The sequence below is a fragment of the Molothrus aeneus genome, chromosome 10, assembly GCF_037042795.1.
Source record: "Molothrus aeneus isolate 106 chromosome 10, BPBGC_Maene_1.0, whole genome shotgun sequence".
Taxonomy (NCBI): domain Eukaryota; kingdom Metazoa; phylum Chordata; class Aves; order Passeriformes; family Icteridae; genus Molothrus; species Molothrus aeneus.
This window is the reverse complement of record NC_089655.1, coordinates 5,861,483-5,884,800: the sequence shown is the minus strand read 5'-3', so window position 1 is coordinate 5,884,800 and position 23,318 is coordinate 5,861,483. Positions and strand designations below refer to the sequence as shown.

Genomic DNA, 23,318 nt, shown 5'->3' with positions numbered 1-23,318 from the left:
GGAGAATATGAAATTAAGACTGTTACTGACCTAAACCGATCTCTGTGTGCAAAAGCAGCTACTTGTATGATGTGTTTTAAAACTGGTGTCATGCAGCAGCTCTGTAAGTCCTTAAGTAGCACTTTCTCCTCTCCCCAGTCTTAGTGCTCTGTCCTGCCAAGACATAGAATTTGTTAAAAAGAGATTTTCTTTAAACCCCACAGACTCTTAGGTGGAGAGGACACCTGTCAGCCAGGTGTGTTCTTGGTGTCTCTTGGCAGCTCAGCTGTCTGGAAGGAGCAATGCAATGATACTGGGGTGCTCCACCTGGCTACCCAAACACCACTGTGGGTAATGGGAAATCACTTTCACAATGTGGAAAATCTGAGCATTATTGAGAAGTTAAATCAGTCTCCAGCTGGATTAATTCACTGCTAGTAGCTGGAGAAATTAATAAAGTGAAGATCTGTATCAATCTCGGTGGCTTTCCGTAAAGTATGAACATTATCCATGGCAAACTGCTAGAATAGCAGCCCATGCTCAGACCAGTGAGAGGTTTTGTGTGCTGGGTTGCTGCAGCCCTGGAGCCTGTTGGAAAGAGGCTGGGAGGGATGTCCTTGCTTCCAGCCCTCTGCCAAAGCTGGCAGGATGTTCAGCTGGATCCTCCATAGCCAGCCAAGGCGTCCCTGCACTTGTGCCAGTAAAGTAGAATGGCATCATGGGTGTGCCTTGCTCCTGTCATTCCTTATATCTTGTCCTGAGCATGAAGCTGGGCATTTAAATCCCCGATATCCCAAATACCAGCTTCAGGATGAGGCTTTCAGAAAATAAAGCCCGATGAGTTGAGCTCTGTCTTCAGGACTGCAGTGAACACAATGGAAATCTATTAGACTCCTGCAAGGGAATAATTTCCCAGCTTGTACTGGAAAGAGTTGAAGAGATGAAGTCTGAATTTGGGCTAGAGGTATAAAAAATGCACAGGTTAAGGTGGCTTTTTGTGTGTGGCAAGAGATGAGTATCTGAAAGTTAAACTGGCCTTGGCTAGTGTTGAGTGGGGTTATCTGTGCCGGCCATAAATCGAACTGGGATGGCTTAATTGCTGCTTGGCAGTAAATAAAGCTCTAACTGAGATGTCTGCTCTATAACACAGAGGGGATCTCCTGGCCTATGGAGGATGATAGATGGCCAGAGAAATCCATTTGGAGGCTCTTTGGGATCGATAAGCAGTTAAGGGAGCGCGGGAGGATGACATTGCCTGTCTTTGTGCACGGGCACCACAGACAGGCTGGGCTGGAAAACACACGGAGGGCAGGGCTTGGGCTCAGAGCCATTGGCTTTATGGTGGCTCCAGGTGGGATTTTGGACCCCTGATGTTTGAATACAGACAGGTAAGAGCAACCTGTACACCGAAGTAAAGGTTCCTGGTGCCAGGGTGGTGGGCTGAGCCACCAGGTTTATTAATGCTGTGAGGGCTCCGTGGCTCAGAGGGCTCCCAGGGCCAGCCCAGCTGGCGGGTAACCAGCCCTGGGGCTGCCTTATTGAGGCTGGAGCAAATCCACTGCCACAGTGGAGGGAGCTCAGGGGCTCAGAGCTGGCTTCAGCTGAAGGCTCTGAAGAGGTGCTTTGGTGGAGGAGCAGCTCCATCTGGCTCTGTTGGAAGAATCCCTTCCACTCACTGCTGGTGGAATGGTGTGTTCTTGGAGTTTTCCTGTGCTGTTTCCCCCATTCCTGGGGCAGTAACAATGTGCTATTGACCATGGGAAATGTAAATGGCAATGACTAGTTCATCCCTAATAATTTACTTTGGAATGCTGTTGTGCAGAAGGGAGGTGAATTGGCACTTAACTTCCAGCAGCTGCCCTCCTGCCTTTTAAAATGGAAATATTGCAGCTGCCTTCAAGACCCAGTACTCCTCACCTGGCCTGTGTTTAATTATTAATTCTCCTGTTCTGGGGGACTGCAACAGGAGCTGGCCTAAGCTGCTGCCCCTCCAGCCTAAATCTGACTGGGATTCAGAACAGACCAGGAAAACCCAAATCCTTTCTGCAGTGGTTCTATTTAGTGACCCATGGGTGTTTCGCCCAGCATTGTTTTCCCTTGGGCACATGCACCTTCCTCACTCCAGGAATGTAAAATGCTGGAATCTGTGGGTGATACCAAACTCCCACTGGCCCCAGGAGGAGTTAGAAACTCTTCCATCCTCTGAACTGTCCTTTTGGAAACAGGAAAGTTCTCCCTGATGGTTTTGGAGCAGATGCACCCAGTGCCATGGTTTGCCAGCAAATGCTTGGGAAGGACAGGGGGCAGGTCATGATGTGCAAAATGATATATTACATTTTCCCTCATGAGCACATGAGAAAATGGCCTGGCTCCCAACAATTTTAGAAGGACATGAGGATGTGAGGCTCTTCAGAGCTGATTTGCTTGGCCTTGTTTAATTTGCTGCCCTTGAGCCAATTTGCTTAAGTCGTACTGAGTGTACCCCCATGCAAAGTCCAGACTCATTAAGAGGGAGCTGCATGAGGAGTCCAGTGCACCAAGGCACTGCCATCTTCTGCCTTGATTTTTCCAGCAGATAGCTGTGTGATCCAGTCACACAAATGCTAATTATAATGATTTTTTGGGAGGGAAGGTGGGGTAAACCCCTGCTAAAAACTTGTAGATCCATGATGTTCAAGCTGGACAAGCCTAATGGGACAGTTTGAAATTCAAGTCCAAACTTGGCTGGGTATTTTTGCTGAAAGGATATTATATGTGTTTGAGCAAGTAACGCCATAATTCTCCAAAAAATGTGAAAGTATGGAGAAACCCACAAGATGTAGGAGCAGAAATTCCCTCAGACATCTCTCCCACTCTGACCTGCCTAAAATGAACCAATAGGTTCTAAAATTGTGGGTAGGGAGTGGGGCTGGGTGCAAACGTGCCTTATTTCCTCAGGGAGGCAGGCTGCAAAAACTTCCTTGCAAGAAGGTACCTGTTTTGCTCTTTACCACTGGGAATGTTTTCCCCCTTGTGGTATCTACTAAAATGAAACTTTAACTGTTTAAAGTGATCCTGCCCTTACCTCTGTGGCCTTATTTAGATGTGCCTGCTGCCTTGCATCCCGTCCTTGCTCCCTCCCTGTGCCAGCCCTGTCACACTGGCATGGAGTGTCAGGATGTTGCACATGTACAGGTGGTGCTTCCAAAGGCATCTGTGGGGACAGACACTTGGATCCAGGCTGTCAACATGGACAGCACTGTCTGTCCCATGGGAGCATCAGGCTGCCTTCCCTGGAACAGAGCCCTTTCACAGCATCATCCTCCAGCACTCTCCTGCCAAAATCCCTTCTTTGCCCTCATTCCTTCTCTGCTCTGGCCTCAGGATTATGGTTTTTTCCTCCAGAAATAACAAATCCCTGAGCTTGGAAGCATTGCATGGACACATGTGAGCTGGGGGAAGGATGGCAGCTTTGTCCCTCCCTTTGGCCACACCATCAGATATGCTGTGGGCACTGAAGACCCTGGGCAGGGGCATTGCTGAGACTTGCAGCCATGCAGGAACTGCTGTACAAATTCAAGATGTTCTCTGTATTTATTTTTCTGTCTGGCTCCATTTGCTGACAGCAAACGACCCGTGGCTTTGGGCAGCCAGGGTTTGTGCTACATATTTTTGTTCATCCATGCCTCCCTGCCAAGTGCTGAAGTCAGACAAGTGGCCCCGGCTGGTGCCAGTTCTGGTTGCTCACACTGGGATTAGCACGTAAACTGCTTCACTCCCCCTGTGGAGGCCGAGCAGGGCCTTCTCTCTTACCCTCCTGCTGCAGTGAAAGATGTTTGTGACTTTGCTTTTGACTTTCTGCAAGAGGTTGTTGTAAGAAAAGGCTTCTTGCTGGCTGTTACAGGTGTTTCTGCACCCTGGGTGAACGTGGGAGAGCGTGAATGCCTCGTGGTACTCCCTGTCTCAGTGTGGTCTTGTGCTCGGCCCTTAAGCTGGACACCAAGAGGGATTAAAGGGAAATGTCAGACACGGGGATCTCCAGGAAATCAAGGAGTAATCTCCAAGTGCTGGGAGACCAAAGAAAGCAAATCCTCTCTGAGATGGTGAACACAACTGGACTGCTCACTTACAAGTGAAGCTCTTGTGGTTGGTTGCTCTTTGCTTGCACCCTTTGCCCAGGACTCCACAAGTAAAATTAAAATCAGCTGAAAAAATACAGCTGGGCAGGGGGAACTGGGCAGATGATGAAGGAAGACAGTAAAACCAATACAGAGATTCTGGGCCACCTCATCAAATAGCAGGAGCTGGCGTAGGGGTATTGATTTCAGCAGAGCTGTGCCAGTTAATGCAAGTTAGGGCTTTGACCTAACTCACAGTAATAAAGATATCCAAATGCTGGAAAACTTCCAGGGAAACTGTCTCCTTGGAACACATTGGTTATTGATGTATATACATATTGATACACACACACTAACACTGCGTGGGGCTCTAAAATCCCACACTGAAGGTAAGTTACAGCTCAATTTCACCGTGCCAGGTGGTTACCTGCACAACCTGCCAGAGCGAGGTGCTGTCCTTGGCAGGACCAAACGTCATTGCTGTTCTCTGGTGCTCAGGGAAACTTGATCTTTGCTCTTCCCGTCACTTGGAGCGTGACTGGGAGGTGCCTGGGGGGTGAGATGTGGGATTTCTGCGAACCCGCTGGGGAGCAGGCGTGAGGGGGTAGCCAGGGTGGGAGCATGGCCGCGGGGAGAATGTGCAGACTCAGTCCTTCCTTGGAAAAGCTGGGGCAGTGCTGCTGCCAGGGGGGCTCCTTTTGGGGTCTCTGGGCTGTAACCCTGCCCACCTGCTGCTCAGCAGTGCTGGATCTCGTTGCAGGGACAGGGCTGGGCAGGGCCTGCCTGTGGCTGGCTGGGGGATCCCAGTGTGGAGATACTGGTTGTGCTGGTCCTGCCTAGGGTGCCTGTGTGTGCTGTGCCCTTCATCCATGCCCCAGCTGCCTCCTCAGGGTGTCCCAGGAAGTGCTCTCCTGCATTTAGGACCTGGGAGCCACCTGAACATTCCAGGACTGTCCTCTGAAGCCTACTCAGGTTTGGCTGCCAGAAAAATAAAGTCATGTCTAAAGCTCTGGGTTTCCCATGCTTCTGACAGGTCCTTGTGGGTGCTGAGCAGGATGCTTGGAAGCCACTTGAGTGGGAATGGCTTGCCTCCATACACTGTTACACCTGTTTTGAACAGGCTTCTTGTGACTTTTTACACAAAGCCCCCTCACCTTGGAGCAAAGTGTCTGCTTAGGTCTAATTTCTCTCAATGGGACTTCAGCATGTGCTCAAGTACTTTGCTGATTTGGTACCCCAGTCATTAGCTTTACAGTTGATTACTCAAGTGGATTTTAGGGGAGGAAATGGGAATGCTAACATCCAGTAGGAAGAGTTGAGCCAGCACTCAGGCTTAAATTGAAACCAGCCTCAAGGTTGGCCCATCAGGAGCATTGGTCAGCACTGAGTTCCAGTGTTGTTCCCATGTTTCCCTGTGTGTCCTCTGGCCCAAGGGAGCACCTGGCCAGTGCCTGGTCCTGGCAGCATCCTCCCCCTGCTCCACTGAACAGTTTAATGGTGTTTGGCAGCTCTAAAATCACAGTTTGAGCGGCTTCCCCCACACTAGAGAGGAGAATGCTGCAGAGCTGATTGCGTGCAGTGGAGGAGCTGATTAACTTCTGGTGTCACAGATCATCAGAAATGCAAACAACCTGCACTGTAAATATACATTTAGGGCAGATCAGCACTGTGTGCATGCTCTCAGGCCCTCACCAATTACCCAAATTGGTACGTTCTGCTCATCGCACTGGCGGATTCGGATGTAATATATCATAGAAAAATCAGTGGCTCACAGCTAAGGTTGTCTGTTGTGCCGTGCCTCTCAACTTTTGGTTATTTTTTTAGAAAAAAAGGTAAATAGATTATTTAATATGTACATTTATGAAGTTTGTAAAATTGCAGGTACAGGTAGGGGTGGAGTGCGTCAGCCTCGAGGTGGTGCCTGGCCTTGAAATAGTGGCATTATCCCCATTCCCAGGCTCTGGCTGTGTTGTCCTGGTTCACTGATGCTGAGGGGGAGCAAAGGACTTTTTCTTTCTTTGATGGATGATTTGCAACCAACTGCAGGGGCTTGGATTCTGGCAAAATGACAACATTCCGTGCAAATGGGGAAAAAGTGCATTTTTGTCCCCAGCACCCCCAGTTCAGTCTGGCCTGTGTGCTGCAGCGTCCAGCCCCCAGCCACATGGTCTGGAGCAGCAAAACTGCAGCAAATCCTGTGTTTTATCCCTCTGAAGGGGCTTGGCCACACTCTGCAAGATTTTTCCAAATTGTTTGGAGAGAAATTAGGAGAATGAGCTAAATGTAACACTGAACAGCCTCAAAAGGGGTCAGTATTCTGCTTCAAGCATACACATGCAAACTTGTATGGTTGGACTAACCTTTGAAAAAACCAAACTCACATGAAAATCAGCTGATCTGAAATGAAGGCTTGATTTTGTTGTTGCCAAAGAGGCTGAAAGGTGTTGCTTTGCTCAGGTTTATCTCTTCTCCCTCTCCCAGGTCTTGCTCTGGTTTGATCCTGTCTCCACACCCTGCCGGTGGGAGCGTCTCACCTGCAGTCTGGAGATAACCTTTGTGCCTCCAGCCGTGTCTGCCCATCCAACCCGGGGGATCTTCTTCCCTGTTTCTTCCCTTAGCATTCAGGATCCCTGCTGTCTGTGCTGGCATGACCCAAGCATGCCTGGGGGTGTGGAGACTCCCACAGATTATACACTGTGTTTTGAGCCCATGTTAAACACACTTCATTATAAGTCTCCATTTTCTGGGGATGTGCTTCTCTGATAGACAAGGATGTGCAGCTCATCCCACAGAGCTCTGTTTTAACTCTGTGGGTTTTGTAGGGAGCTTTTGAGGCTCAGGGGTGGCTTTGACACTGTGTTTGCTCCTCCTGGGAGGGCTCCCACCTCCACACTGGGTGCAGAGCCCTTCCCAGCACAGTGGCTCAGCTCTGTGGCAGCAAGAGGTGAACAAAACACCCCAGAGCAAGGAGGTAGGAGATGAAAAGAAACTTTGATGAAAGAAATGAAAGGGCAGGGAAGGGAAGGGGGTGTAGTATGATGTCACCAGGATATGCTTGAATCTCCTGGAGGGAAAGTGGGAGCAATACTGTGGGAAAGTTGCTGGTTTGAAGGAGATGCTGGTTGATGGGGACAGTGAAGGTGCTGGTGGCAGCCCTGTGGCTGCCTGGCTACAGCCACAGTGTGGAGCAGTTTGAGCTGGGAGCATGTCAGGATCCATCAACCCAACCCAGTCAGAGACTCACAGGATGGTTTGGATTGGGAAGGACCTTGAAATCATCTCAGACCTCCTTGCCATGTGCAGGGACATCTTCCACTAGATCAGGTTGCTCCAAGCCCTATCCAGCCTGGTCTTCAACACAGGAATAACACAGCCACAGCCTCCCTTCCTCCTGACTTTGAAGGACCTTCCCCAGCTCAGAAAGCCCAGGAGCTCCTCCTGATGCAGCAGGAGGAGAGCTTTCACCTGGTGTCTGAGAGCTGTCCCCTGGTGAGGAAGAGCTGGATGTGGGACAATAGGGAGAGGTGGTGCCCACTGCCTGTGGGTGTTCCCCAGCAGGGCTCTCCAGGTGCAGAGGAGCCCTGCTAGGAAGAAATGAGTCTCAGCTGCCATGTGGCTATGGGATAAAGAGAGGCCCAGGTGTGCTGCATGAGGTTCTGAGTAGCTGAAGCCATGCTTGTTATCCCCTCTGGCAAAGTAGGGGCCTTTTGTTCCTTCCAGCAGAGCAGGGGCAGGAGTTGGCTTCAATGCCCTGAGCCTGAGTGAGGCTGAGCTGTCAGTGAGCTCTTGAGATGTCATAGCCTACCTCTGATGGGAGATGTCCTCTGCCAGGTGAGCATTTGTCCTCTTTCACCACCACAATTCCAGACTTGTTACCTGCCCTCTGCTTCCATCCACTTTGGGGAGTGATCTTGTATTGGTGCACAATGGACCCATCCACTTGTCTGTGCTTGTGCTGTGAGCCTGGAGCTCTGAGAACACACCTAGAAATGTCATCTAAAAATAATGAGATTAATGATCTCACTGAAAGTCAGACTCTATAGTTTTCCTAGAGAGCAGGATGGAAACAGCAATGGGAACTTTTTTCCAGCGGGCAGGAATTCTTTTTTCTAGCTAACCAAGAGTGACCTCTAACCCAGCCAGAAGACAGCCTGCCACAGCCTCATTTGTGGGGAAAATCCACCTTTTTGGTCAATGTTCAGCTTCTGGCACACAGCAAAGCAATGGCTCTGAGGGATACTGGCCCATGATATCATGGTGATGCTCAAGGAAGCATGTCCCTGGGAGGAGATGTCTACCTTGTCCTGACAGACCTGCTGCCTTTCCCTGCCTGGCTGGGAAAAGCTGGAGGATTTCTGCTGCTTTCCTCTTTTGGTTTGTAGCTTTTTGGACCAGGTGAAGGTAAGGACTCCCTTTCCTGCTCTGCACAAGGGGGTCTGGATGTGCTTCCTTCCATGCCTCCAGTTGACTTGCCTTAGTTCTTGTTGGTGTCTCACATTATCTAGAAACCTCTGTTATTTACCAGGAACATAGAGATTTATGCAGGACAATGTCAGATTCTGTGTAATAAATTTACCAAGAGTTTTTTTTTACGTTACCAGCAACTTGTGACCTCTGTAAAATCAGTAATGATTTAGCTGTAAAGGGTTTGCTGTAGCGTCCTTCAGACATGAAATGAGCAAATGACATTGGAGGCTGGCAAAGTGAAATGGGGATTCATTCCTTTTCCCAGAACGGGGCTCACTTGTGGACAAACTGGCACGAGACCTGAAGATATTAAATGGGCAAAGCAGGCTTTGGAAATTAATCATTTTCTATCAATGAGGAAGGTCCTGCATGCCTGCAGGGAGGATGTGTGCCAGCCTCTGCAAAAGTTTGAGGTCACCTATGGTGTGTAGAGAGCATCTTGTGTCCAGGCCACCGGGTCTTTCCCCGAGTTCTATTGCTTTCCTGGGCCGGGTTTTATTTCTTTCCAGCGGCAGCCGGTGCGGAGCCCCAGTGCTGCCGGCTGCTGACCTCCAGAGGTTGGTGGGGGAAAACCTCAGCCACCTGCGGGGCCCGAGGGGACGCGGCGTGCTGGTCCCCAGCCTGGGCAGCAGCAAAAGGGGGTGTCTGGCCCCAGCCCTGGTTGATGAGTAAGTGGGGGGAGAAGATGGCTGGTCTGGCTGAAGCCTTCAGCAGCTCTTCTTGCTCGGTTTCTCCCCAAATTTGTGCCAACCAGGAGCCTGTTCCCCAGTCTGTTCCCCATGCAGATCCATGGCCAAATCTGGCTGCTGTTGCTCAGGCTTGGGGATCTCGGGGTGTGCTGAGACTGTAGGAGTGGGGACAGACTGTCCCAGTAACCTGTGCTTAGGTGTGGAACTGGAGACTCACCTCCAATGCTGCTCTGTGAGCTGGCCCTGCTGAGCTGCTTCTTCCTCTGTCCATGCCCTGGAGCCAGGGATGTGCAAAGGGCTGGGATGAGCTGTGGCATACACGGGAGAAATGCCTGCAGAGAGGCATATGCGTTCAGGCTTCATTAGGACAATTTCCTCTGTAATTGAAGAGCTGCCTTGCTGCTGTATTGCCCATTCCTGGGGAGGACTGTCACTGTCTCCAGCTGGCTGCAGCCACCCCAAGTGCAAAGCTGGCAGAGAGATGGAGAGCACAGGATGCTGCTCAGGTGGGGATTGTCCTTGTGACCACAATGAAACAATCTGGTCACAAATTATGGTCTTACACAGGCTTTATAACACATGACAGCTAATTTTCAGAATAACCTCTGAATAAGTTTCAAGTTTTGGCTGAAAGATCTCTTTTAGCTTCCTTTTTTTTTTTTTTTTTAAATCCAAATCCATATTTTCCTGTTGGTTTTCTGTAAACTGGTATTTCTAAATGGAAATAACTTGATATCCTTATTGTCTTTATAAAAATAGAAATGCAGGTAACAATTAAAAGCTTTTTTTGCAGACCCTGATCAAAAGTCTTTGCAGGCTTTGATCAAAAAGGTCTGATTTTGGTAAAAAAAAGCTGTTGCTGTGTTTCTTCTTCCCCCACCTGTATTGCCCCCTCTGTTCTCCTCTTGCTTCCACTTAGACAAAAAAAACCAAAAACATTTCCACAGGCTCAGTCAGCATCAAAGAGTCACTTACTTAAAGGGAGGAAGAATATTGTGATGTTTCCCTGCCTGTTTTGGATTCTGTGAAGGAATTTCATCCCCTCCCAGTTGCCACATCTCTGGCATCCCTCCCAGATCCGAACTCTCTGGAGGACGGAGGCAGAATTATCTCTGAGCTTTGCAGCTGCCAGATGTTAACCGATGAAACAGCAGCCTGGCTGCTTCCCTCTTCACTCTGGGTAAACCCTGCCTGCCTGCCCTGTTTGAAATGCAAAACTCCCTCAGATCCCCTCTTGAAGGGTTCTTGATGTCTCCTGCCAATCGAGCCTGGCGAGGACTCTCTTTTTCCCTCTTGCAGCAGCCTGCTTTAAGAATTGCACTTGTGTGTGGCTCTGTGGAGTGCCTGGACACCCTGAGCTGTGGTGTGGAGGGCTGGGAGCTGGGCTGGGGCACTTGTCCTGTTCCTGGAAGTTATCTGTCCTCCTTCCTGTAAGAAAGCAGTCTTCTTCCCCTCCCTGGATGGAGATTCATGGAACAGAGTTAGGAATGTGCAGGTCACTAGCAGGCTTATCACAGAATCACTGAGGTTGGAAAACACCTCCAGGATCAGAGTCCAAACTGTGATGGATCCCCACCTGGTCACCCAGCCCAGAGCTCTGAGTGCCATGTCCAGGAGATCCTTGGACATCTCCAGGGATGGGGACTCCACCACCTCCCTGCCCAGCCCTTTCAGTGAAGGTCTCTGACCACCCTTACAGGGAAGAAATTCCTCCTGATGTCCAGCCTGAGCCTTCCCTGGCACAGCTTGAGGCTGTTTCCTCTTGTTCTGTCCCTTGTTCCCTGGGAGCAGAGCCTGGCTCCACCCTGCTGAGTTGTAGAGTGTGAGAAGGTGCCCCCTGAGCCTCCTTTTCTCCAGGCTGAGCCTCCTCAGCTGCTCCTCATATGACTGTGAGCCCCTCCTTGAGCAGGAGGATGTGCATGATGGGAGCCAGGACGTGGCATCTCGTGGTCTTGGCAGCTGATCCCTTGGGGAGTGGCTGTGGGAAGGGCTGCCTGGATATTGCCAACTGCCCTGTGGTACCTGTGATCCCTGTTCAGAGGGGCCCAGGGGCACTGCTGGGACAGTTCATGTGTGTCCCTGGGCTATCAAAGCAGTGGCTTGGTAAAGACCTGGCTGGGAGGCAGGTTTCTCTTGCAAGCAGTGAAATGATCAGGGCAGAACTCACTGTGTGAGGTTTGGGGTGTGCAGGGAGGCCAGGCGGTGCAGCAGGTCCTTCTGGCCTTCACCCCCTGTGTCTGTGGGACTGATGATCAGTACAGCAGGGAGGCTGCAATGCCTGCTGAGACATTCACTGGCTTGTAGGTGTGACTAGTGGGCTTTGAGCCTTGAATATTCTTGGTTTTGTTACTTTTACCTGGGAAAAAACCTGCTGTTAGTGCCCTGGTGATGCCAGCAATACCAGGCACTTGTGTGCTCTGTGCAAGGGTGCAGGACACATGCTCTTGCCCTTGAGTGCAATCAGCCATGTAATTACCCTGTGAGTGATAGGATAAGGGGGAAAAATCATATTATCCTTATGATAGTGTTCATGGGACCATTGATCAAGGTGACAATTGGAAATTCATCACGATAAAGCAGGAAAAATGGCACGTTTCCTGTGCATGAGGTGAGCACCTGATCCAAGCCAGCTTTTCGCACTCTGATGTGTGATTTCAGTAGGAAAACATCTGAATGGGACCCTGAAGCAGCAGATATGGAGTGGGCTGGACCATTCTCCCTCTTCCCTCCTTCTTTGGATGGACTTGCACCTTAAAACTTCCCACCCTTTGTGTGCTTCCAGATATGGGAACACGGCTCAGACTGCAATAATCCAAATGCTGAGATAAAGTGAAACTCTCGTGGCAGGTTTCCCTCCCTGCTATTTTTTTTTTTAAAGCTTCCAAAGATAAATTGCATTTCTCTTCAAGATAATGAAATTTCCTTGGAGAAGCGACATATTTTTCTGTAGCTTTTGCATTTGGAACATGAGGAGAGTTTTTATTTTAAATCTCCATTGAAAGTGTTTGTCTGTCTATATTTTGCTTTCTTCCTTGTGAATGTTCTGACTTCACAGAGCTAGCAGGGACCCGGAGATGGAGTGTTTCTGTCACTTATTATAGCTTGCCTTGGCATAAAATTTAATCTTTGGATTTTTTTTTTCCCTCCTAAAGAAATGGAAGTTGAAGCTAGATTAGAAACAGATAAAAAGATGTCATCCATCCTCAGACAAAGGAGTTTTTGTTTTTCTCTTTTGCATTTGCCTTTGTTAATCCGCTGCCTTCAAAAGGAACAAAGAGACCCTTCCACCTGGAGATCCTAGGAAGAAAGGGAAAATGAAGAGAAAGTGGCATGGCTGATCTGTGCTTATGTTGTCCCACAGCTGGCAGGTGTGCTAGGACTTGCAACTGCCCTGAAAAACCTGGTTAAGAGGAAAAGCCAGGTGGCAGAAATCTATGAATCAAAGTGAATTCTTTCACTCCTAAAGGAACTTGTTGATCTTTATCTGTCTTTGCTGTCCATTGCTAGAGGAGCAGGTGCCTTCCCTGCCTCCTTCCCCATCTCTGTGGCAGTGTGGAGGGGAGGGCGTGGTGTGTCCATCCTGTTACATGGTGCCTGGTGTGACACTGAGCTGCCTGAACACTGCTCCCACCAGTGATTAATATGTTCTCAGGCACTGTGAGGCTCGAGGCACTTGGCACTTGACTGTCTCCTATTTTGGCACTTAATAAACAGAATATTCCACCAGCAGAACCTGCAATTTATCTTTCTGTACTGTGCTAGGAGTTACTCTGTGGCCCAGCTCAGGCTGCATCTCTTGCCCAGGGAATTAATAGACTCTTCCATACCCCAGCTCCCTCTGTTCTCACTCTGGTTTCCAAATTAACCTTCATCTCACCTACTTTTTCTTCACGTCTTACTTCAATTTAGTCCTCAAATTGTTCACATGACAAAAGAGTTGTCCTTCCTACAGCTTCTTCTGCTCTGATAAGACACCTGAATTTTCTGTGAATGCCTAGAGAGACAATAACTTCTCTCCCTCTCTCTCTCCCTTCAGCTTCCCTATGGTATTCAAGCCCAGAAGTCTCCCTGAGGTTATTTCCCCTGGGAGAATAGTAAGCAGTTTGGGTTGCACTGTGCCAAGTGGCTGAGTTGTGCCTTGAATACACTGAACACTTAATGCTGCTAATTAATGTTATTACATCATATTACATTTATTTAGACTCACAGGAAGGGGTTCAACTGCGCAAAAGGTGCTGCAGGGGCTGGATGCTGCTTGCCAGCATTGCCCTTGTTACCTGTCTCACCTAGCTCCTGTTATGTGGTGCACAACAGACAAGTCTGGAATGCTGGAATATTGAAGGGACCTGCCTCTCTTATCAGGAAGAGGATTTGCCAGGCTTTGACTCTTGAGAGGATGCTGTAGGTGCAGGCTTTTCCTCTACAATTAATGCACAGGCAAGCTGCTGGGAGCAGCCTGTGCTGCCTTGGCAGGATTAGGGATGCAGGAGCAGTGCTCCTGCGATGTGTGAAAAGCTTCCTGCCCTCCCTGCAGGCCTGGCCTCGGCTTGGAAAATAAACCGGGAGTGTCACGGCTGCTTTAGCTCTGTGCTTGTCCTGGCTGGGGAGGCTCCTGTGTCCTCTGCCTGCTCTGCTGCTCTGTGAGGCTGATGCAGGGGAGGTTTGTTTGACCTTTATCTTGCTCTGAGACGCTCCTACATGAGTGTGTGGCTCACAGGGTTCTCCTGCCACCAAGGGCACCATCCCAGTGAGCTCCTGGTCTGATCTGGGTGGTAGCTCTGGTGCAGGGCAGGAGCTTTGGTCACCCCCCACCTACTGTCACAGGAGATGTCAGGCTCCCAGAGTGTGGGCTTGCTGCTTCCCAGCTCAAAAAATTTGGGGTGACCCCTCTAGGGCCTCCCTTGTAGCATGGTTGCTGCCACCAGAGCACAAGGATGGCCTGGTGGGATTCATGTTTGTGCTTCAGTGTGGTGGGGATGAATGGGGACTGGTGCAGGCTCTGACCCCTCTGCTCTCAAAGGTGCTTATGAGGGTTTTTTGAGAAGGAAATCTGTACCGTGCCATATGATAAATCTTGATGCTTACTATCACTGGGATCCCAGATCTTCATCCTCCACAAAGGCTTTGGCATCTCCTGAAGCAGCATCTGAGAACAAAGGCAAAGCTGTTAATTAAGACAGAGCTAATTCTGGCAGCCGACTGCCGCCATCTCAATGCGCTGCTGTGGACTGTGAGCACTGAGGGACTGGCCCTGCACCCCGGGAACAGCACCCCCCAAAGCCCTCCCTCTGTGGGGCTGCTCGTGCTCTGAGCAGGTCTGTGCCCCATGTCCTTCCCTCACAGGGGCCTGGTGGGCAGAACTGGAGGTTGCTGGTAGCCCAGAGGGTGGTTTTCCCTTCTGTGGGGTGTTTGCCTCCCACACACGGCTGGCTCAGAGAGGAAAATAGAGCAAAATGTGCCCAAACCCCCATCAGGCTTTAATGCCCTTGATTGCCCTCCAAGGGGACACTGGTGGGCACTGTGTCTGGGGCAGGTGGTGACAATCCCTCTGGGTGTGCAAGGAAGAGTGGCCCTGTGACAGGATGCTGCCACCTTCCCACTCCCACACCCAGATGGTACACAGCATTTTTGGAGACGTGTCCTCCAGGAGAAGCAAAGCCTTGCTGTTGGGAGACTCGGAGCAGGGCTGACAGAACAGAAAACATTTTGAACAAACACAGCTGGCTTTCACCCAGCGCAGCCAACTCTTTGGCCAGCTGAAAAGAAATCAGAAGAATATTGATGTATTATTCTTTTTTTTACCCTACAGAATTTGTCAGGCTTTTTTTGGTCAAATGTTGGTTTCTGAATGCAAGGTTTTCAGTTGACAACTATTATTTGGGAGGAAACCCCCCCTCCCCAAAATGAGGCACTTCTCTGGATAACTCACAGGCTCAGCTCTTCGTCTCTTGTATTCTCAAACGATTAACATTTTTTTGCTTTGCACATCATGAATATTCTATACTTGAGCTGTTACTGAGTTGTGCTAGATCAGATAAATAACATGGTGTTGCTTTTATGGCAGACTGGATAAAGATGCAAATAATACTGACATTTACTTCACAGTTTTCTTTCTGTGATCCTCTGAGTGAGTAAACTGGATTGCTGAGATATTCATGGGAAGGAAATAAAGAAGGGTTGTCAAGATGAAAGCAAATTTCCTTAAAACTTAGCCAGAAGCTTCTTGGCAATTTTTTCAGTTATTTGCTCAGCTGAATAGGAGCTGCTTGCAAATATATTTTGCATAACCACAAAAGGAAAACTCTTGCTCCTGTGGCACCTCTGACTGTTTTTTTGCACGCTCTTTCCCTGAAAAGCCGACGATTTTCCAGCGTTCGGTGTCTCTGCAGGGTTTCTGGTCCCACCGTGGCGTGCGGCCGTGACCGGAATGAGCCCGCGCTGCTTTCCCTAACCCGCGTCTGCTGCTTTCCCTAACCCGCGTGTGCTCGGGTCCCTGACGAGGCGGGCCAGGCTCAGCTTTGCTGTCGGGTGGGCAGCGGAGCAGCGGAGGATGCTGAGCCCTTCAAAGCTGACCGGGGCGGTGCGTGCGGTGAGAGGGACCGGGCGAGCATCCTCCTGGATGGTTCCTTTTGGAGGCTGCAGGTGTAGATCGCTCCTGGCTGGGTTTGTGTGTACAGGGCACGGCCCTGGGCTGGCAGTGACGGGGCTGCGACTCAGGGGCTGAGCATCCCGGTGTCCCCCGAGTCAGGCCGCTGCGCCCGGGTGCCCATGAGGCCGCGGTGCCCGGAGCGATTGCCCAGCGAAGGAGGAGCGCGGTGCAGGAGAAGGGAGGAGGCTGAGGGGGACCGGCGTTGTGCCCGACCCCTGCGGCCGCGGTGTCTACAGAGCCTGAGGGGAGTGGCCATGCTGGGGGCGGCTGGGCAGAGCGGCCCCGTCTCTGTGGGGCTGACGGTTCGCTCCAGATTCCTTTTGGGGATGAGAGAGGGGAGCGGGATTGCTGGGATCCCGCCGGTGGGTCCCCGCTGCTGTCGCCGCTCGTCCCGGCTCCGCAGGGGCCGGGTCCGCCCCGTCGCAGGTCCCGCTGAGGGGAGGCACGGCGTGAGGGGCGTCCATGGCCGCCAGGGGGCGCCGTCCCCCTTCGCACGGGCGCTCGCGGAGGGTGGGGGCGTGGCCGAGGCGGGGAGCGGCGCGGGGATTGGCGGGGCGGCAGCGGGGGCGTGGCCGGGCGGGCGCGGGGATTGGCGGGGCGGCGGCGGGGGCGGGGCCGGGCGGCGGCGGGGGCCGGCGGCGGCGTGGCCGCGCGCGCCACTCGCGGCGGCGATGTGACCCGGGCGGGCGGGCAGCGGCACCGGCACCGCCACCGGCCCGTCCCGTCCGCGGCCCCGGCCCGCCCTGCCCCGGAGCCACCCGGCCCGCGGACGCACCCCCCATGCCCGCTCACGGCCGCCCGCCGGTAGCGGCTGACGCCTGCGGGGCCCGAGGAGGCGATGGCTGCGGATCTGGTGGTGCTGCTCTGCCTGGCCGCCGCCGCGGCCGCCGTGGAAGGTGAGCGGCGACCACCGGGAGCGGGTGGGATGCTGAGCTGAGGGTCTCTGCGCCGCCCGCGGCGTCTGCGGCTGGGGAGCAGGCAGGGAGCGACTCCCCCGCCGTAAGGCAGCGGCACCGGGCTGGATCCTGGCCCCGTGGCCCCGGCCTCTTGTGCCAGCCCGGGTTACCCGGCCCGCGGGCGGCACTGGCAGCCCGTGCCCTCGGGGGGGGGCAGGGATGGAGGAAGAAACCCGCCCGCATCCGCGTGGGGGGAGCTCCGGCTCGGCTCCCCTTCCCTGCGGAGCCCTGCCCGGCGCCGCGGTGGGGTCACCTCCGAGGTCCCTTCTGGTCCCCGGGGCCGCGGTGGGGCCGTCTCCGGAGTCCCGTCTGGGTCTCCTCTGGTCCCCGGGGCCGGCTCGGGGGCCGTGGAGGTGCGTGGAGCCGCCTCTGCCCACCCTCCTCCTCGCAGCCCCGGCGGGGGATGGATGCGCCGGGAGCCGTGGGCAGGTGGTCTCCGTTTCTGGGGATGAACTGAGCCGGGGGAGGCTTTGCCCGGCCATGGAGACACGGAGCAGGTGCGTGCTCGTCCTCTCAGCACGATCCGTGCCAGTGCGCTGGGATCTTTTCCCCATCTCCCGCTTGGTCGTGGGATTTGCTGGGCAGTCGGAAGGTGCCTGTGTAGCCCAGAGCCAGGCTGAGGGCGGTGGGCCTGGTGGGACAGCCAGCCCAGCCCGCCCCAGCCTTGGTGCTGTATCGCTGCTCCGTGCCCGGCACGGCTCTTGAAGTATCGCTTCGATTATTTTTTCTCTTTATTTTGCCGCTGCCACCGTTTTTGCTGGCACAGCAGCAGCTCGTGGCAGGGGCTGCCCAGCGCCGGAGCGGTGGCTGCGGGCAGGGGACGTGGTGCAGCCCCGCGGTTGTGAGCAGCGAGAGGCGGGGTGCGGGAGACGATGCTCAGGATCTCAAACCTGCCGGGGCTGGACCCTCCTGGGGGGTTTTAATGTGAGTATGGCTGGAAGCTGATGGCAGGAGACTCAGGCTCAGCTCCGGCAGCGAGGAGCTGGTTAATGCTGCTCCGCTGGGGCTTGGCCGCAGCTCCTCTCCGCTCGCAAGCACGGCTGCCGGATCGCGGCGGGCAGGCCCGCTCGATGCAGCATCCCCTTCCCGCTGGCTTTTGGCTGGCACACGTGTTTACCTTTCGTGTTTCTTGGGCTGCCTCATGGCATCTCTGTAGGAATACCTGGCGGTGGGAGTGCTGGTGCCATGCCGGAGCGTGATGCAGCGAGCGCGGTTTGCTCGCCGCACGTGAAGAGGCGAGACCTGTTAGCAGCGCTTCGCTGGCAGCGACAGCGGCTTGAGGCACTGCTGGAATTGCGGCTGCACGGGAGACTTGGGCTCCCTCCTGGTCTGAGGACACTCCTGGGTGTCACCCAGAGTGTTCCCCAGCTTGCCCGGGCTCTCCCCAGCAGCACCGGCAGAGTCAGTGTCCCTGCCCAGGACTGAACCTGTCGAGGAGCGGTGATATTTCTGCTCTGCTCAGGAAGTTGCTTGGATAGTAAAGTAGTATCCTAGGAGAGATCTCAGATATCAGGGAAAATTTTGGATGGGGAATTTCTGAGGTAGAGCAATTGAATCTGGTTTGGAGTTAAGGTGAGAGTCTAATTATGTGGTTGTATAAAGAAAATTCCTTTTTATGGGGTTTATTTAAATTTCACTGGATCTCTTGATACAGAGGTTGAATTTGCTAGATTGAAACATGGTTTTCTCTAATGGATCTGGAGCATCTCCTAGGACCTGCCCTGCCCTGGGGTCTGGCTTTCCCCCTGGTGCATTGGCGAGGCTGGATTAGCCAGGAGCCCACTCTGACAGCGCAGCAAAGCCACTCTGCCCTGCTCTGCCCTGGGCTGCAGAGGCAGCCGAGCCAGGCATGGCTCCCTGCATCCCAAATCAGCCAACGAGACAAAAAGTCTCTTTCCTGTGATGGTGGGGGAGGCGTCTGGGGGTCTGGACCTGGCTGGAGGGGGAGGAGGATGCAGCTGGAGTCAGGGCATGGGCTGCCTCCAAACCACCCTCGTTATTCTCCATAAAACCTTGCTAACTCATTGCCTGTGGCATGCGAACCTGGATGTAATAGAGTCACTTACCTGACTTTTTTTATGGTTCCTTGATTTTTTACTAAATCCTGTGGCTTAGCTGACCCTTTTCTGCGGGACACCTGGATGTTTGTAATAATTTATAAATTTTTTTTGTGGCTTGCAAAGAGGAAGAAGGATGTGAGAAGATGACAGCACCGAATACTCTGTGTCTCCCACACCCTGCAATCACTCAGGAGCCTCTCGCGTGCTCTCTCTCGTGTTAGCTGAACCAAATATAATCCATTTAGCATACAGAGAGGGTGGTAATGGACTGACATTACATGTTTTAACTCGGCTTGGAGCTGTTGGTAGGTCAGATGGGGCTGGTGACCATTTCGGTGCAGCTCCTCCACCTACTCTGTTTCACCTGCCTGGCCTGCTCGCCTCTCCAGCATCTCCCTGCCTCGCGCCTGCTCTTTTAAAACCCAGGTTTTTCTCTCTGTGCTTGCAGCATCACGATAAGCAGAGCATAGGAGGGAGGCGAAAAGCTCTGCTTGGGGCTGGTGAATCCGGCTTAGTTTTCTTCTCCTGCTTAAACACACCAGCTTCAGAGCTGCTGCCTGGGAGAGGAGCAGGGATGGGGTTTGGCTGGAGAGCAACGTCCCTGGCTCGTGCTCCGTGCTCCAGGCCTGCCCTGCTCTCCTCTCCTCCCTGTTGGCTCAGGATGCACACATCTGTTGTAGGCATCCTTTGGGCTTCCTGTGCTTCTGCCAGGCGCCGGAGTGGAGCCTGTGCCGAGCAGGCTGGGAGCTTCCCTGTGCACCCCGTGGGCTCCCACCTCTGCCCAGCTGCTCCACCCCGAGCTGAGCCCTTCTCAAGGAGAAGCCAGAAATAAGTCTTCAGGAGGGAATTTGCAAATGCAAGTGGTAACCTTCATGGGAATTTGCAAGTGCTGCTATTTAGCTGTCCGTTTACTCTTGCTTTCTTTGCTCAAACTAACTGAGGGGAAAAAAGAAGGGTTCTGCCCTAAGGGAGAACCGTTATTCTTGGCATAAGTGAGCCCAGATCTTGTCAGCCTGAAGGGAAGGTGTTTTGTCAAGTCATGGAAAAGGGGCTTGACACTGCAGGTGCTTATGTTGCCTTTTTTTGGTTTTTTTTTTTGACTAATTCCTGGTATCTCTGCTCATGGAGAAGCTGGGGACTGTGTTTTCCTGTTCTTTTGGATATTGGAGTGCTGCATGTTCTCCTGTGTGTTAAGCAGTCCTGACTGCTCTGGCATGAGCTGCCAGAGGGTTTGCTAGGTATCCTCTCACCCATCTTGGGTGCAGCTTCTGTCACAACAGGATGGAATAAAACCCTTCCATTGGCTTTAGAAATCAGAAGAAAATACAGATGTTGGATGATGAAAGAGGCCAAATATGTTTGTCTGGATCTGGATCCAGGCTATGGTGCTGAGTAATAGATGTTTTTAGCAGAGATGGGTTCTGTAAGCTAAAGAAATACTCAGATTTGATGCAAAGGGGGAAGTGGTACCTTGGGCAGTGGGTAACTCGATGCTAATCTGGTCAGCAAAGTGTCAGAGACCCCAGTCCTGGTGCAGTGGGAGTGCTGTGGGATGAGGCTGATGGAGGTGATGCTCAGAGCAAGGCTGAGGCTCTTGTGGTGTGTGTGTCCTGCACTGGCTGAGTCCAGCCAGCTCAGGGGGCTTTTTTACCTCTCCCAGCTGGGGGTACCCCGAGCTCAGCACACATGGAAAGGGCTTCCTGCAGGAACCCCAAAACTGTGTGATGCTGCCCAAAGGGCACTGTGGTGCTTTGTTCCCTCTAAACAGACAGCATTGGTGTGAGGAGCCATTGAACGGCACAGCAAAGCTGGGTAAATACTTGGGGTTGTGGGATGGAATGCTTTCCCCAAATATTCCTTAAGATTTGAAAGCACATTTCAATTTGACCTTGTTCTGCTGCAAACAGAACTCTCAAGGGTTGATGCACACAGTACCTGGGCAAGGCAAATGTTAAGGTTGGATGTTGGCTGGGTGGCAATTTGGGAAGGAATCTCCTTCTGGAATGGTGGAAGGTTGGAGTGAATGTTGCTTACAGAAGTCCCAGGCTGGTGTGAGAGCAGAAGGGTGTGGAAAGGGATGGAGTGATGGCAGAGTAGTGTCAGGAAAGAGCTGGGACCTTGGGTGGCCCCTGGACCCTGAGCTGGTTATTGCATTGTTCAGCTTTTAGGGGTAAACCCACAGACATTCCAAAAATGAGCAGCTTGAGAGGCTGCCTGGGAGTGTGCAGGGAAGGGAACAGACACAGCAGGTAGAGGCAGCACAGCCTTTTCCTTAGGGACAATGGGAGCAAACTCTTGCCCAAATCACCTCCATGGCTTTCCAGATAAATGGCAAGTGTGGATGGGCTCCCTCCTTCCCTGTAAGTGTTGCTCACAGCCACAGCTGAGGTTTTGGAGCTCTTTTATTTTGGTCACCATCCGTTTTCCCACCAAGTCACATCATGAGAAATAGTGAGAAAAACAGGACACATGTTTTGTAGGCACGAAAGGACCTGTGCTCTATTTATTTATTTCTCACAACTTTTGAATTATTGAAGTGCATTCAGGGGAGATTAACTTTCCCTGCTCAATATTTATTATTGTTTCATTTCCCTGAAAGTTGGAGCTACAAGAGCTTTGATGAATGGGCTGGAAGGTTCTGTAGTTTCTCTATGGCTAATCTAAATACGTCCGTATCCTTTGCTGAAAAACTAATTTGTAATTTCCTATGGTAATGCTGCTTAGTGAATTATAATGACACACCAGGGCCTGCTTTTCATCCCAGCCCTCTGTCAGGGGAATAGCGCTACCACTGGAAAACGGTGTGAAACCTGGAAACTGGCCATTAGTCCCCTAAATTTCTGCTCTAATAACAGGAATGCAGCAAGCCTGTGCACCATCTGCTCTGTTTGCTCACGTTGGGGCTGCAGAGCATCCGCCTGCCCCCAGGTTGGTTCCAGGCACGGGAGGGGTGCCCTGTGCTGATGCCACGAGCCCTGGGTTTGCAGCAGCCACCGGAGCTGGGTGGTGCACGCAATCCCTGCTTCTGGAAACCTCTCCCACCACCCCAATTATAACCAAGTGTTATCAGTCTTTTGAATAATTGAAGAGGCTTTCTGTTGAATATTTAATTACAATAATATTTGGTTAGCAGGGGTTGTTGGGCTCAGTTTGTGCAATTGAGAATTGCTGCAAGAAAGGCTGTTAAAGGAAAATGTTGTTGTCTATGATCATTGATTTATCTTTTTTTTTTCTTTTTAAGCTAATCAGTTACTTAGTTGAAATTGGTTAATTAGCTCAGCTCCATTAAGATTCTTTGGCATTTAAACTTGATGTTTCTAAATAATTATAGTTTTGCCTGCTAAGCCCACAACCCAGGGTGACCTAATTACTATTAAAGCAAGACGTGCTTTGGTCTGGCTTTAATAAGTTCCTGCTGGGAGCCCCGCAGTGAAAAATCACAGAGGCAACAGTTCAAAGGGGAAGGGGCTTGTGCTGAGCCCTGGACAAGGAAGATGAGTGTCCTTCAGCCTCATGTCTTCCAACTTAAACCAGGGATGCTCTTGGTTTCGAAGGAAGGGAGTCCCAGAGCATCCCATGGTTGACATCTCCATGTTGTGCACGTATGTCACAATTCATGGTGATGGCAAGCAGTTGTTTGGAGGAGGTGAGGGTTAAGATTGGTTTTAGTTAATTGATGAGTGTTAATTTGCTTTTTTCCTCTTCTCAGTCATTTCCCTTAATAAGCAGAATGAGTCCTCTCAAGGCCTTTCTGGATGGGGGGAGAAAAAAAAATGGTATTAAGTTAATATTGGTGATTTTTAACAGTATTAAGGTTATTTAGGTTATTACTAAGATTTAGTGGAAGTTGTCCCTGCCCATAGCAAGGGGTTGGAACGAGATGATCTTTAAGGTCTCTCCTAGGATTTCGTTTATTTATTTAATTATTTATTTTAAATGTTGAAATATCCAGGCCAAGTAATTAGGCATCAGTAGAGCCTCAGGTATGTGCTCATTAGTTAGTGAAGGAAATGTTTATTATCTGGGGAGGCATCCAGTCAGGGTTACTGGTGGTTGGAGCTGATGAAGCTTTAATTTGTTATGCAATGAGTAAAAGTGGAGGGTGGGAATAGGTAAGGGGTTGTGGAAATCCTCACTTCCGGGCTGTTTCCTGCCATCCTTGATGGGGGTTTCATCACAGCTTCAAAGGATTGTTTTATGATACTCTCTCTTCAAAAGCCCTTCTCTCATCCCACCTGCCTCTCCAATGCACTGGTACCCAGTGTGCCACATCCCAGCAGCAACTGGGAGCCAACCTTGGGATTATTCTAACCCAACTAGCATTTTCCTTGGATTGCTCCAAGCACAGCTGAGTTTTGGTGTCTTTGCCTGACTATATATTATTTTTATGAGAGGATGGGCAGCTTAGCCCACTGGGTGCC

The 23,318-nt window shown here is 51.6% G+C and overlaps 1 protein-coding gene across 2 annotated transcripts in view; it reads left to right on the top strand.

The window, feature by feature from the left end:
- EPHB1 (EPH receptor B1) overlaps nucleotides 1–23,318 on the top strand; it is a 105,407-nt gene that overhangs the window by 9,067 nt on the left and 73,022 nt on the right. The window contains exon 1 of one of the 2 annotated variants that reach the window (XM_066557046.1): nucleotides 16,649–16,777. The exons of the other annotated variant lie outside the window; for it this stretch is intronic. Coding sequence (XP_066413143.1) covers nucleotides 16,720–16,777 — 58 coding nt within the window. The 5' untranslated portion in view covers nucleotides 16,649–16,719. Of the gene's footprint in view, nucleotides 1–16,648; nucleotides 16,778–23,318 lie in introns of those variants that run through there. 2 annotated transcript variants of the gene reach the window in all.